Raw genomic sequence first — 15582 nt, forward strand, 5'->3', positions numbered from 1 at the left:
CACTGGAATGCGTTGCCTAGGGAGGTGGTAGAATCTCCTTCCTTAGAAGTTTTTAAGGTCAGGCTTGACAAAGCCCTGGCTGGGATGATTTAATTGGGGATTGGTCCTGCTTTGAACAGGGGGTTGGACTAGATGACCTCCTGAGGTCCCTTCCAACCCTGATATTCTATGATTCCACCACCCTTTCCCCCAAAGTGGACCCATCCCACCTCCCTCCTCAGACGACCGTCCCCATTTCCACCCCCAAACTGGGCCCGTCCTGCCCCTTCCCCACATGACTGTGCCCCCTGCCACCTCCCCCATATTTCATCTGTCTCACCCCCCTCTGCAGATGATGGCGCCCCCAGCCCTAAACCAGACATGTCCTGCCCCTCTTCCCAGAAGATGGCACCCCACCTACCCTCCCCCAAGCTGAACGCATCCCCCTCCCCTCTCCACACGACAGCACCCACTCCCCACTCCAAACACAACCCGTCCCATCACCCTCCCCAGTCAACGGTGCCCCCCCACCACCTCCCCCAAACTGGAAACCCCGCCAGACTATGGCACCCCTGTCCACTCCCCCAAACTGGCCCCTTCCCCCAGACGACAATGACCCTGTTCCCTCCTCCATATTGAACCCATCTTGCCCCCTACCTCAAATGACCGCTCCCCCTCTCCCAAACTGAATCGTCCCGCCTCCCCTCAGCAGGCTACGACGCTGCTCCTTCTCGTAGCTGGACTCCTCCCACCTCCGCAGTCTACAGCGCACCCCCGTGTTCCCCAAATTTGGAACCATCCCTCCCCCGACAATGGCGCTGAAGGCCCCCTTCCCCAAACCGAGCGTGGCGGGAGCAATGGGAGCAGCGCCTGTTCGAGCGCTCAAGGCTCGAGCAATTAGCACTGAGTCCCGGCCCGGCGGGGCAATGTTCCGCGTGCACAGGGGTAAAGTCGGCTCGGGGAGGGGCAAAAGTCCAAACACCGCCCGCGGGTCTCGAACCCCCTGAGGGGCTGGTGTTTCAAAACTTTAAAGTTTAGAAGTAACCACTGAACTAATGCCAACCGCGTAGCCTGTTCCGTCTGCAGAGCCTAAGAGTTCTCAGCTGGGCTTGACCATGCAAACGACAAGCGAGAAGATAAACGTCATAAACCCTTTAAATTGCCCTCCCCGAGACGGGTCCTGGAAGAGGAAAGGCTAACCCGGCGCCTAGCTCAAGCGCCTGACTGGAACGCATCCACTCCTTCCCTGCCAGGACCGTTCCGTGGCGAGATGGTGGCGCCCAGAGAGGTGAGCGCGAGCCGATTCCTCCATCAGAGCGAGCCGGCCACTCCCTCACGACCCGAGCTGGTGGCGGTTTTTTTGGGGGGGAATGCGACCCCCCCCGCTGCCCCGACCCCGCCCGCCTCGCGGGACCCTGTTCTCCCCGCGGCCAGTCAGCGGCCTACGTGTCCCGGTCCGGCCGCGGGTTTCTTGGGCTGCCCCCGCGTGCGCGGGGCTGCGGATCGACCCCCGGGGCTGCAGCCGCCTGAGAGAGGGAAGCTGCTGGCGGGGCCCGGGGGGCAGGAGGCTGCGGCGCCCGGGAGGCGGCTCGAGGCTTCTGGCGCCGGGTAACGGGAGGAAACTTTTCTTTCCCTCCTTTGGCGCGGGGAAGGGTGGTTTGAATCCCGCATTTCCCGGTTCAGCAAACCCGGCCATCGGCTCCCGGCCCCAGGACAGGCCTGTTCCTGCACTCAGGGGCAAGCGGTTTAGCCCGATGTTCCTACCCACGCGCTCAGCAGAGGAGTTAAAATGATGAGGGGCATGGAGCAGCTTCCAACTGAGGAGAGATTAAAAAACTGGGACTTGTCAGTTTGGAAAAGAGATGAGGAAGTGGGGGATCTGATAGAGGTCCATAAAATCATGACAGGTGCGGAGAAAATAAATAAGGAAGTGTTATTTACTCCTTCTCATAACACAAGAACTAGGGGTCATCCCATGAAATTAATAGGCAACAGGTTTAAAACAAACAATAGGAAGTATTTCTTCACACAACGCACAGTCAACTGGTGGAACTCCTTGCCAGAGGGTGTTGTGAAGACCAAGATTATAACAGGGTTCAAAAAAGAATTAGATAAATTCATGGAGGATAGGTCCGTCAATGGCTATTAGCCAGGTTGTTTGCCAGAAGCTGGGAATGGGCGACGGGATGGATCACTTGATGATTACCTCTGTTCAGTTCATTCCCTCTGAAGCACCTGGCATTGGCCACTGTGGGAAGACAGGATACTGGGCTAGCTGGGCTCTTTGGTCTGACCCAGTATGGTAATTCTTATGTAGTAGCTACTAGAGTTTGTATTTTAAATATCATTAGCCTCCAGTCTCATTGAGATGAATGGGCCAGTTCATACCTGAGAACTCTTGTTACTGGCTGCCTATAGGCCTGGGTGGATCTGCCTATGTGTTAATGTTTGGGTTGCACTTGAAAGGTTTTTTTCACAGGCATCAGTGCTAAGGCTTGATAGCTTGTTTGTGTTAAAAGAAAAGGAGCACTTGTAGCACCTTAGAGACTAACACATTTATTTGAGTATAAGCTTTCGTGAGCTACAGCTCACTTCATCGGATGCATTCAATGGAAAATACAGTAGGGAGATTTATATACATAGAGAACATGAAATAATGGGTGTTGCCATACACACTGTAACAAATGCATCCGATGAAGTGAGCTGTAGCCCACAAAAGCTTATGCTCAAATAAATTTGTTAGTCTCTAAGGTGCCACAAGTCCTCCTTTTCTTTTTGTGGTTACAGACTAACATGGCTGCTACTCTGAAAACTGTAATGAGCGTGATCACTTAAGGTGAGCTATTACCAGCGGGGGGGGGGGGGGGGGAGAGAAGACACCTTTTGTAGTGATAATCAAGGTGGACCATTTCCAGCAGTTGACAAGAATGTCTGAGGAACAAGGGAGAATAAACATGGGGAAATAGTTTTACTTTGTGTAATGACCCATCCAATCCCAGTCTTTATTCAAGCCTAAGTTAATTGTATCCAGTTTGCAAATTAATTCCAATTCAGCAGTCTCTCGTTGGAGTCTGTTTTTGAAGTTTTTTTGTTGAAGAATTGCAACTTCTAGGTTTGTAATCGAGTGACCAAAGAGATTGAAGTGTTCTCTGACTGATTTTTGAATGTTATAATTCTTGACGTCTGATTTGTGTCCATTTATTCTTTTACGTAGAGACTGTCCAGTTTGACCAATGTATATGGCAGAGGGGCATTGCTGGCACATGATGGCATATATCACATTGGTAGATGTGCAGGTGAACAAGCCTCTGATAGTGTGACTGATGTGCTTAGGCCCTATGATGCTGATGTGATTAGGCCCTATGATGGTGTCCCCTGAATAGATATGTGGACACAGTTGGCAACGGGCTTTGTTGCAAGGATTGGTTCCTGGGTTAGTGGTTCTGTTGTGTGGTTGCTGGTGAGTATTTGCTTCAGGATGGGGGGCTGTCTGTAAGCAAGGACTGGCCTGTCTCCCAAGATCTGTGAGAGTGATGGGTCGTCCTTCAGGATAGGTTGTAGATCCCTGATGATGTGGTGGAGAGGTTTTAGTTGGGGGCTGAAGGTGATGGCTAGTGGCATTCTGTTATTTTCTTTGTTGGGCCTGTCCTGTAGTAGGTGTTTGTGTTGTTTCTAAAAGGAGTGCCGAGATTCCTGAGCATGATTCTACAGCAATTAGTTTGTCCCCCTTATACCTGGGGCCCTGACCTGCTTGCATCATATCTGGCTTTGCTGGCGTTGTCTGTCTGCACTCTTTGATTCAGTACATTCACCTCTTCAACAGTGGCTACACACGAACTTGCACTGGTCTAACCAAAGATGTGTTTTTAAACTGATTCAGTTACACCACAGCAAACTCCTTTACGGACACACATGTATTGATTTACAGGGACTTTCACTCATTTAACTAAACTGGTTTTTACACAGATTTAGTTAAACCAGTCCAATTTCTGTGTGTAGACCAGGCCTAAGGCTCCGTCCACACTGCAGGAGAAGGGCTGTGTTAACTGATTCCATTTTTTTAAACAGTAGGTGTTCCTTTCCCATCCCTTGCGGGTCCTTAGCAGCAACTCTTGTTCCTCAATGGAGCCCAGTAGTCCTGCCCTTCTCTTTGTGCCCCATGGAGGACTCAGGGACATTTTGTCTTCCCTTTGACATGCTGTGAGAGGAGCAGCTGTTATAGTTCAGGGCAACTGCACTTGTATTCCCCCTCTGCTGGGTGGAGGCATGGGTCTCTCTCCCTCCTGACTGGGGTTTTTCTTGGCTGCACAGTTCCCTACCTACACTGTAAAAGCAGCAAAGAGTCCTGTGGCACCTCATAGACTAACAGACGTATTGGAGCATAAGCTTTTGTGGGTGAATCCACAAAAGCTTATGCTCCAATACGTCTGTTAGTCTATGAGGTGCCACAGGACTCTTTGCCGCTTTTACAGATCCAGACTAACATGGCTACCCCTCTGATACTTACCTACACTGTGTTATTCCCAGCAAGCCGGGCAGCCTGGACAGGCCAGTGGCTGCACTTTGCTCTCTCTCTTCAGAGGCTTTAAACAGTGTAATTGTGCACAGTTACAAGTTACCCCACAACTCTTTCTAAGCAAGCACATTTATTCTGAAGGTGAAAGCATTACAGAGAAAACATTAAAACAAAGCATGCTAATAAGCTTTCCAGAGATCACCCTCTCACTCCAACAAGGGCTCTGGTGAAGTCAGTCCTTCAAAGCCCACAAAGGGATTTTTCTGTGGCTACAAGTTCATAACTAGGGCCCTACCAAATTCATGGTCCATTTTGGTCAATTTCACAGTCAAGGGATTTTAAAAATAGCTGAAATCATGAAATTTACTATTTAAATCTGAAATTTCATGGTGTTGTAATTGTAGGGGTCCTGACCCAAAAAGGAGCCGTGAGGAGTCGCAAGGTTATTGTGTGTGGGGTTGTGGTACTTCTACCCTCACTTCTGCGCTGCTGCTGGCAGCGGCGCTGCCTTCAGATTTGGAGAGCGGTGGCTGCTGGCCAGGAGCCCAGCTCTGAAGGCAGAGCCGCCGTCAGCAGCAGCACAGAAGTAAGAATGGCATGGTATGGTATTGCCACCCTTACTTCTGCGCTGCTGTCTGCAAAGCTGGGCCCTCAATCAGCAGCCGCCACTCTCCAGCCAACCAGCTCTGCAGGCAGCAGTGCAGAAGTAAGGGTGGAGCATGGTCTGGCATTGCCACCCTTACTTCTGCGCTGCCACTGGCAGGGTGCTTCCTTCAGAGCTGGGTGCCCAGCCAACAGCTACTAGCCTCTGGCTGCCCAGTTCTGAAGGCAGAACAGAAGTAAGGGTGGCAATATCACGATCCCCCTAAAATAACCTTGCAACCCCCCTGCAATTCCCTTTTTGATAACCCCCCCCAAGTTGATAAACGCTGGTCTCCCCCATGAAACATGTACAGTATAGGGTAAAAGCACACAAAAGACCAGATATCACAGGGGGAGACCCGATTTCACGGTTCGTGACGTGTTTTTTTTCATGGCTGTGAATTTGGTAGGGCCTTATTCATAACAGCTTCAGCTCAGAACAAGTACATCCGTGAATAGGTTAGTCTTTCCTTTCTACAGCCTGGGCCTTTGATCTTCAGATTCTGGAAACAGATAAGCAGTAGACAATCATCCTCTTCTCAGGATATAGCTCCAGAGGGCTTTTGCATAATTTGCATTTTCCTCCCCTGGAGATTCCCCCACTTGACACAGTGTCCAAAAACTCATTCTGGGCTTATTATTCAGTATAGTAATTTGAAGTTCCTAACTCACACCCCATCTCCCCCCAGCGAGCACATACAATCCTTGATAACACGTAACCTTTATGTTTGATACAGTGGACTCGAAAGATACTTAATTCAATGGGATTTTTCCAGGCTATAGAAGGAAATAGTCATATCTGTCACAGTAGTATCTCCTGAGTCCTGGCCCCAGGGAACATTTCTTGCTGGGGCTGGAGTGGGTCCATTTGCCTTGAATGTGTTCCCTTGGTTGTAGCTGATTGGAGGCAGCTCTGGCAACCTGCTCCCCAGGATGCACCTTCCCCCACTTAAATCTGATGGTCTCTTTCTCCTTCCACCTAGGGAACGTCTCAGGAGCTGGAGGCAGCCGTGCAGGAGGAGGAAGATGCAGGGCATATGCAGGTGGGCGCCCCCTTTTGGGTGTATGTTGGATGGGCAGTGGGGAGCTCTGCTGGTGTCCCCTTGTATGTGGGGAGGGTTCAGTAGTGTAGGATTGTAGGCCCTGCTAGCAGCCCCTGTGTGCGTATAGGGGAGAGTGGAATTGAGCATCCCGGTGGCTCCTTGGCTGACCATCTAGCTCAGGGGTGGGCAAACTTTTTGGCCCGAAGGCCACATCTGAGTGGGGAAATTGCATGCAGGGCTATGAATGTAGGGCTGGGGCAGGGGGTTGGTGTGTGGAAGGGGCTCAGGGCAGGGGGTTGGGATGCAGGAGGGGTGTTGGGTGTGGCAGGGGGTTGGGGTATAGGCAGGGGTCTCAGGACAGGGAGTTGGGTTGCAGCGAGGCTCAGGGCAGGGAGTTGGGGTGCATGAGGGGATCGGGGTCTGGGTTCCAGCCCGGTGCCGCTTACCTGGAGTGGCTCTGGGGTGGCAACAGCACGCACCGGGGCCAGGGCAGGCTCCCTCCCTCCCTGCCTGCTTGCCCTGGCCCCACACCTCTGTTCCAGGAAGCGGCTGGCACCACGTCCCTGTGGCCCCTGGGTGGGGGAGGGGGGACAGAGGTTTGAGTGCCCTTGCCTGTGGGTACCTCCCCCAAAGCTCTCATGGGCCGCAGTTTCCTGTTCCCAGCCAATGGGAGCTTCAGGGGAGGTACCCACAGGCGAGGGCAGTGCACGGAGCCCTCCATCCCCCAGGGGCCGTGGTGCTGGCCGCTTCCTGGAGCGGAGTGGGGCCCGCAGCACCATGGGGGTGGCAAGCCCATGGGCCAGATCCAAAGCCCTGAGGGGCTGGATCCAGCCCGCAGGCCATAGTCCCGTCCTGTCCCCTCCCCCCCCCCCAGTCTAGCTCATGTCTCTCTACCCCCACAAAGGCAGATCTAGAGCAGGAGGAGCTGGAGCCCAGGCTCCGAGACACCCCAGAGGACATCTCCTTTGAAGCTGCTGCCAACACCATTGCCTTCCACCCCAGCCAGGACATCCTTGCAGCTGGCGATGTGGACGGCGATGTCTATGTGTGAGTTGGATCTATCGGAGAGAAGAGCACTGTGTAGATAATCAGCAACAGGCCCTAGCAACAGGCAGTACAACCAGGGAGTTGCAAGGAAACCCCCAGGGGTCAGCACTACCCAGGAGATGGAGAGAGAAGGGCCCCTATGGGGTGAAAACTGTGGGTAGGGGTCCGTGACCCCATGGCCCATCCAGCTCTACCCCACCACTGTCGATAGGAGCCAGGCTCAGCTGCTGGAGGTGATGGTGCCAGGAGAAGCCGTGGGTTTGGGAAGAGGCTTCCAGTGGAGAGTGATGTGTGTTCACAGGTGTTGTTTTCCATGCTCCAAGTCTAATCTGGCTTGAAGAACCCACTTATCTCTGCAGAGGAAGACTGAGGCTGGGCAAAGCTGCTTCTAGTATTGGAGCATTGCATTTGGGATGCTGTAGCTGGGGACACATCATCCTTCCTCCGCCAAGGGCTTAGCCTGGGAACAGGTTCTTGGCTGGCATTTCTCCATTTGGCTGCCACAAATCTGTATTGCACTCACACAGGTATAGCGCAAGGTCTCTGCCTCTCACTGCACCTGCCGTTTGTCCCCGCTGCAATGGTGCCTCTCTAGTGACCCGCCTTGGAAGGCATTAGATTAGATTTCTAGGGAACCCGCCCGGCATGTTCAGTCCCTCACAATCCCATTGGTTTGAAGATTGGTCTCCTACTAACTGTGGGGAGTCCCCAGTTCCTGATAGTGAGCGCTGGGAAGCAGGGGTCTCCCTTTGTGGGAGCTGAACCTTGATGCTGAGATGCTATCTGTTCCTTTCCCATCACACAGCTGGGGCTCCTGCTCCACCGGGATCTTTTTTCTTCCATGTGAATCCAGCTCCTCAAACCTGACTCCTGTTTCTCTTCCATCCCTGGGGGCTGGCGATGCCCCAGCAATCTGGACATGGCACATCCCTCCTTTCTTCAGTCCTGCACCATGAAAGCCCCCTCTGGACACACACCTCCTCATTCCTGTACCAGGAGCCCCTAACTTTGGATCTGAATGCTCCTTCCATGCCCAAAAGCTGTGCTCCTCAGCTGGAAAGGCAAGACAGGGAGCAGCTTCTCACTGGTGTCCCCTTAACACACATGCTTTTGTTTCAGGTATTCGTACTCTTGCCTGGAGGGTGGGAACCGGGAGCTCTGGTCTTCAGGACATCACCTGAAATCCTGCCGGGAAGTGTCCTTTTCCCATGATGGACACAGTGAGTGCACCTCCCCTTGGCTTTCTCGCACCATTGTAGTGACCTGTGCAAACTCACTGGGTGGAGGTCAAGCTAGCAAGGAGGATGCCTTTCTGTCTTCTGGGGGGCAGCCCTTCTCCTTGCACCCTGGAAGGGGGGCTGCTGAGCCTCTCTGGGTCACAGCCATGCAACAGTTTGAGGAGTTTGCTGGGTTTTGTTTAGAAGTCTCTCAGCCAATTGCTGAGCAGGCCGAGCTGTGGTTGGCTCAGGAAATGTGCTGAGCTCCCAGCCTGCGGATAAGATCCCCCTGCAATCAGCTATGCCTGGGAGTGAGGGATCCAGAGAGCCTGGGGAGCACAGGGAGAGTGTAGAGAGGCAGGGCTGGGGCTGCTTGACTGTTGCACAGTGACTGTTCAGAGCCATTCATTCAGTCAGTACTGTGGAGACTAGAAATCTGAGAGGTGTGGCGGGGGCAGGGCTCCCAGGCTGAGACTCTCCCATGCTGCGCTTTCTCCTCCCTCACCAGACTGCCAAGGGATTCCTCCCTGTAGCTCAGAAGTCCCATTCTGCTGCAGTGTTTCTGCTCCCTAGCACACTGCACTACGCTGGATCCTGGCTGGCTTTGTGATCACAGAGCCCAGGAGTAACAGTAATCCTGCAGGAATGTTGCTGGTGAGGGATAAGCACAGGACATGGGCACTGGAGTTGAGTAACTCGGTGTCACTCCTGCTGCTCCGATTGCTGAATGGGCTGGGGGTGCCGAATGTATACTGTGTGTCTTGTTGCCAGAGCTCTTCACTGTGTCCAAGGATAAATCCATCCACATCCTGAACGTGGAGGAGGGCCGGCTGGTGACACGCTTCTCCAAGGCTCACAGGTATGTGTCTATAGGGAATTCCCAGTCCCACGCAACCCTCCAGCCCTGCCCTGCCCTGCCCAGCAAGGGCATCTTGGGAACTGGCTTCCCAAGGTCCCTAGAGCAGGAGAGTGGTTCCTCCCTGAGTGTTCTTTGGCTCATGTTTCCACTAAAGCTGGCTGCTCCCCTTGGCAGGGAGCTGGTCTCCCATGCACTCTCTTGCCCATCGTGTCCATCCCTGACGCTGAGTGCTGCTCGGTGCTGGCTGGGCCATGTGTGGGATGGGGAGCAGGGAAATCTGCCCTAAGGCTGCCCTGCATGGTGGGGCTGTCAAAGACTCAGGTGGGACGCTGGGGCAAAGAGCAGGCCAAATGACCAAAACCCTGGAGCCAGCCGTGGGGCCGGAACTGTAGTGGCTGCCTGCTGCGTCCAGATGGCCACCAGTCACCCTCTAGCACCCCTCTGGCTGAGTCGGGCTGCAGGAACTAGCTCTGGAGGGAGCTGATTCCTTCCTCCCCCACACACACTGATGGGAGGCGCTGCCCTCTCCAGATGGCCCCCTTGAGAGGGTCGAGAACTTTCAGGGAGCTCTCCACTGCCTGAAGATGGGCTCCTTCCATGTTCCCTCACCCTAGGAGCACCCAGCGTGCTGGGGGTGCCAAACTCCCCACTCCCCCAGATTCCACCTGTGCTCGGTACTGTGGCTAGAGCCGCCATCTAGTCAGACCTCCCTGACAGGGCCTTTGAATGGCAGATGGCTCTCTGAGGTGTCTCCAGTCCTTGCCACAGCAGGGAGCATCTCACAGGGCTGCCTCAGCTAGAAAGATTCTCACAGTCCCCGATGCTGCTGGTGACTGGAGTGGGGGTCTCCACAGCTCGGCCCTGAACAGTCTGCTGGTGATAGATGACCACCTCTTTGCCACGGGGGATGATGGTGGGATGCTGAAGGTGTGGGACCTCCGCAAAGGCACAGACATCATGGAGATGCGGCAGCATGAGGAGTACATCAGCAGCATGGCCATAGACGAGAACAAGAAGCTCCTGCTCACCACCAGGTGATGGTGGGCTCCTCAGCCACGTGCGCCGCAGGTGCCTGTGGGCAAATCAGGTAGCAAAGCCTGCTCCAGGGGGTCTGAGAGCAGCTCCCCTAGGGGGAGAGCAGGTTTTTTTGCACCTCGTTGGTTCTGCTTATCTAATGCAGATGGCATGGTTGTCTCCACCCTCAAAGGAGGGGGTAAGTGCTGTTATCCCCATGGCTCCAGACCCTCTGTCTGACCCCAGACTCTCTGTAATCACTGGAGTTTGTTGTGCTTCTCATCCTGGATGATCCCAAATGGGGGAATCACTTATACCCTCTCTCTGAAGTATGCAGCCACCTCTGGGAGGTGTACAGGTAACACTTGCCAGGACAGGAAGTGAGGAATCCCATGTTTAAGTGAATGCAATTTACCACTTTGGTTCCCACAGCGGTGATGGAACCATGGGTGTCTTCAACATCAAGAGACGGCGCTTTGAGCTGCTCTCAGAGCCTCAGAGTGGAGACCTGACGTCCATCGCGCTGATGAAGGTAGGAGCTCACAGGCCACCTGTGACTGTCCTTCATGTGGGAGTAGCAATATGGAGCCAGGCTTCCCTGCCTCAGCACTGAGCTGTCCCAGACATGGGCAGCGGTGGGCGCCCCAGTTCCCTTTAATGTTCAGCTATGAGCTCGAAGGACCCTGCTGAGTTAAACATGTGGACTCCCTTGACTAAGAGGAAAGGAGCCCATTCTGTCCCTTGCTCCCTGTGCTATCGGCCCCTGACTGAGCACTTCCTGCTAGAGAGCCCATGTGGGGAGGGGAGGGTCCTGTCCTGAGCTACTGCTTTTTCAGCTCCACCTCATTCACCTCTTGTCCAGAGGGGGAAGAAAGTGGTGTGTGGCTCTAGCGAGGGGACCATTTATCTCTTCAACTGGGACGGTTTTGGTGCCACGAGCGACCGCTTTGCAGTGAAGGCCGAGTCCATTGACTGCATGGTCCCTGTCACGGAGAATGTCCTGTGCACGGGTTCCATCGATGGAGTCATCAGGTGAGAGAGCCCAGTGCTGGCTCCTGGCAGGGAGGCTGGGAAAAGGGGGCTGCTTGCCTTGTTTCTGCTAGCGGGGCTAGGAGGACGGGATGAACTTCTGCTCAGAGGATCTACAGGGTGTGAATAGCAGGGAGAGTGGGGGGCGGGGGAGAAGGGCAAAGGGAGTAGGAGTACTGGGGTAGAATTGAGGTAGGCAAAATATCAGGAGATATTTGCCAAAGGCAAATGCAGTCATGGAATAATCTACCAAGGGAAGAGGTGGGAGCCCCATCGGTAGGGCACATTACAAGCGGACAGGGCAAAGCCCTGGCAGAGGTACTGCAAGGGAAGCTCCTGCCCTGATGCTGGGGGATGGACTTCAGACAGCCTATTGGGTTGGATCCTTCTGGGTGCCTCCATGAAAGGGCTGTTGGTGGGAACTCTTGGGAGCTGTGCTGCTAACGCCATGGAGGCAGTTAAACTGGAAGAAATCAAAACCCCAGGCTGGCCTTGCTGTGTGTTCAGGGCTGTTCCCACTGTGTGTTTCATTCTGGGTGCTCCTGTTCTCAGTGCATTTCCCTTCATGGGTTCTGGCATTCAGCTCTCCCCACCTGTTGCTGCTGGATTTGGATTCATTATATTAATTCCTGACAGTGAAGTGAGGATCCATCTCCTTGGAGATGAATTTTCTGAGCTTGCTTACTAAGCCCTGAATTTGGGGTTTTAAACCAGTTGGCATTTTCCCTCTTCTAAGCTCTCAGCATCCCAGAGGACCCCCATCTGGTAGGTAGTGATGGGGTAGCATACAAGGTTACTGGACAGTTGGCCCTATATTATATAGTCTTCTAATCTTAGTGCCCCAGAACACCTCCTTTTGGTGGGTGGGTTGGCTGGAGTACCACGCATAGTTACTGCACAGCTGGCCCTCCATTAATCAAGCTTCTGTTCTTGTCCCAGGGCGGTGAATATCTTACCTAATCGGGTGATAGGCAGCATTGGGCAGCACCTGGGGGAGCCCATTGAACAGCTGGCCAAGTCCCACACTGGTCAGCTGCTGGCCAGCAGTGGCCATGACCAGAAGGTGAAGTTCTGGGACATCTCATCACTCCGCTCCATGGTGGTGGATGATTACCGGAAGAGGAAGAAGAGTGGGCAGCTGAAGGCCCTGAGCTGCAAAGCCTTGGGCGGCAGAGAGGACTTCTTTGCCGACATGAGAGAGGAGGCAGAGGCCCCAAAGGAGGAGCAGGAGGAGGAGAGCGACAGCGATGACAGTAACTGATGGAAGCCCAGTGGCCTCTGGGAGATTCCATGGCCAGAAAGCTCCGTAGGGACATGGACTATGAAGCCAGCAGATTCTGTAGCCATGGGAAGGATGCATCCTCACTGTGTTGTGGAAGCAGTTGGAGGCCAAGCTTATTTCCCCATAGAGGACTGGCTCATCTGGGAGTGTTCCTGCAGGCCAGAGTGCTAGCAGGGCCCTTGGTGCAGCTGAGTTGACAAGGCGCAACATCCCTCTCTGCATTCCTCATTAAAGGCCAATAGAGGTCTTATTGGGAGAGGGGCTGGAACCTCCTGCCAGCTGGGATGACCAGGCTTTGTTTGGAAAGAAGCAACTCTCCTGATGGGAAAGGAGTGTCTCCAGTTTTCTCTCTCCAAGAGGAAAAAACCTACCTCAGACCCCTTTCCACCCTCTGCCCCAGCCCTTCCCTTGTGAGCTCTCATGAGCACCAGCTGCTTTATGAGACCAGGGCTGAGTCCTGAATTCCTTCCCCAGCCCTGCTGGTTGGCAGGAGCCTAGCGGTGAATGTGGTAGTCTGTGCTCCAGGAGCTCTCTCCAAACTCCTTTGTGTACCAAAGAATCCCTGCAGCCTCTGGAGCATGGGAAATGCAGGGAACAATGTGAATTCCAGTCTCCTCTGCATGGAGCACTGAGCCAGGGCCCTAGAGCATCTGGCTGTGCTTGTCTGAAGCAGGTGCCTGAGCTCTGAGTGCTGCCTCTGGGATTACACAGCAGAGGGTTCCCCGTTGCTCCTGTGTCACCCGAGATGCCGAAAGCCACTTTCTCAGAACTGCTGCTTAGGCACCTGTAGTAATGAGATGTGGGACAGGGAGGGGAATGGGAAGAAGAATCCCCCCGGCTGCCAGCCATGTTTCACACCAACCCCCTCCCTGGCCTCTTGAAGTTTGCTACAAACTACTGAGCTCAGAGCCCCTTCGCTGGTCTGGGCAATATGGGCACTGTTGCCAGCTGTATTTCTGACAGGCCAGGCTCTCCCCAGCCACCCTCACAACTTCTCCTCCCTTTAAAGGTGTCTTCAAGAAAAACAGCCAGTTGCACCAGCTTCTCTCCAAGCTGGGAAGATTCATGTAGACAAGAAACTTGGACAAGCTACAGTGCAGAGCCCCAGTGCTGCCTGTCTCAGGAGAGTAACTGATTCCCATTGTGAATTTGTATGTGAATAAACCACCAGGAAGCCTGTGTCCCAAGCTGGCCGGGATCACTTTATGTGATGGGGTTGGGGTGCATGTGATAATCCAGCAGAGTTTGCTATTAGATCAGTACTGCCAGTATGTTGTAACAGTGAGAGTGTGTGACTGACCATCACACTGCTACTGCTATGGCATTTGCTGACTGGGAGAGTGCGCGCTGCTTTCTGCATGTGTCTACTTAAATGGGGAAGTGGATTGGCAGAGATCGGGAGCAGGCGTTTCGTAGTGCAGTCGGAAGGCATGGGGACAGGGATGTGGCCCAGTAAGTTACAAGGCCTTTCATCTCTGGCCTCTAAGATTCAGATTTGACGTACAAGCTGAGGGAGCGACCAAAAGACACAGCAGAAATTATCTTGGCTCTCCTGACTATTCGACATTGGTGAGGCCTCATCTGGAGTACTGTGTCCAGTTTTGGGCCCCACACTACAAGAAGGATGTGGATAAATTGGAGAGAGTCCAGCGAAGGGCAACAAAAATGATTAGGGGTCTAGAACACATGACTTATGAGGAGAGGCTGAGGGAGCTGGGATTGTTTAGCCTGCAGAAGAGAAGAATGAGGGGGGATTTGATAGCTGCTTTCAACTACCTGAAAGGGGGTTCCAAAGAGGATGGCTCTAGACTGTTCTCAATAGTAGCAGATGACAGAACGAGGAGTAATGGTCTCAAGTTGCAGTGGGGGAGGTTTAGATTGGATATTAGGAAAAACTTTTTCACTAAGAGGGTGGTGAAACACTGGAATGAGTTACCTAGGGAGGTGGTAGAATCTCCTTCCTTAGAGGTTTTTAAGGTCAGGCTTGAGAAAGCCCTGGCTGGGATGATTTAACTGGGAATTGGTCCTGCTTTGAGCAGGGGGTTGGACTAGATGACCTTCAGGGGTCCCTTCCAACCCTGATATTCTATGATTCTATGACTGAGGGGGCTGGCCTGACATTCCTTACTCAGGTTGACCGCCTATGGGGCTGGTTGTCACCAGGGGCAGGGGACATGCAGAGAAGCCCCAGGGAAGGAGGAGTGTGGTGGGCCCAGGTGTCTGGCTGTTGCACCCCAATTCAGTGTCAGCTTCCATTCCTGCATGTAGAGCCACTGCAGGCCTCTATTCAGGATAATGGTTTTTCCAGCACCCCTTTGGCTAGTGCCAGGCTGTCTGTGTTACCGAAGAGCAGCTTGGTGGGGGGTTGCCCTAGAGCCCAGATCAGGGACCTAGAGTGGCCCTGGAGACAGGAGCTGAGATTTTTCCACATGTGCATCTGATCTGTGTGAGCGGGTCAGGGGTTGCCTATGCCCCTGTGCACTTCTGGAAACCCAAGAAGTGGCAGCCTCATGCTCTGGGGCTGCCCCATCTGTACAAAAGTCGAGGGCAACTATGGAGCCCATTTAGCCCTAAGAAGAGCGGTTTCTGCCTTTGGCTGGGGAGGTGTGAAGGGGAGAGCTGGAAGCCTGTGAGGTTAGGTCTCTTGCCCTAAGAAGAGAGCAGCTACAGGCAAGCTAGTGCTGTTGCTGTGGTGAAGGCAGCTCTCTGCTGGTCTTGAGATGTCTGAGGCAGCCTTGTGGCACCAGGTTCCCCTATCAAGACAGGAAATGAGGCCTCCTGGCTTCTCACCACCAGGAATGAGAGCCTCTTGTGGAGGGGCTGGAGCTGGCTAACCTGTGCCCCTCTAGAGACAGCCCTGCCCTTCTAAGCGGCCTGGAAGGGAGCAATTCAGGCAGCAGTGAGCCAGACCCTGAGTTCAGGGAGTTTCTTTTTACCTGTGTTGCTTTTTAAAT

At 53.7% G+C, this 15582-nt stretch overlaps 1 protein-coding gene across 2 annotated transcripts; it reads left to right on the plus strand.

The window, feature by feature from the left end:
- Positions 1–1191: 1191 nt before the first annotated feature.
- On the plus strand, positions 1192–13815 carry WDR55 (WD repeat domain 55). 2 transcript variants are annotated; one of them, XM_073356082.1, is made up of 9 exons: positions 1192–1267; positions 6121–6180; positions 7085–7227; positions 8347–8447; positions 9216–9303; positions 10158–10337; positions 10750–10849; positions 11180–11349; positions 12286–13815. In XM_073356082.1, exons 1-9 carry the CDS (start codon positions 1250–1252, stop codon positions 12605–12607), a joined length of 1182 nt encoding a protein of 393 aa, XP_073212183.1. In that variant the 5' UTR covers positions 1192–1249; the 3' UTR covers positions 12608–13815. The 2 variants fall into 2 exon arrangements, with proteins under 2 accessions (XP_073212183.1, XP_073212184.1); XM_073356083.1 differs by lacking the exons at positions 1192–1267; positions 7085–7227 and adding an exon at positions 2765–2815.
- Positions 13816–15582: the final 1767 nt, after the last annotated feature.

This window comes from Lepidochelys kempii, chromosome 8 (genome assembly GCF_965140285.1).
Source record: "Lepidochelys kempii isolate rLepKem1 chromosome 8, rLepKem1.hap1, whole genome shotgun sequence".
NCBI lineage: Eukaryota > Metazoa > Chordata > Testudines > Cheloniidae > Lepidochelys > Lepidochelys kempii.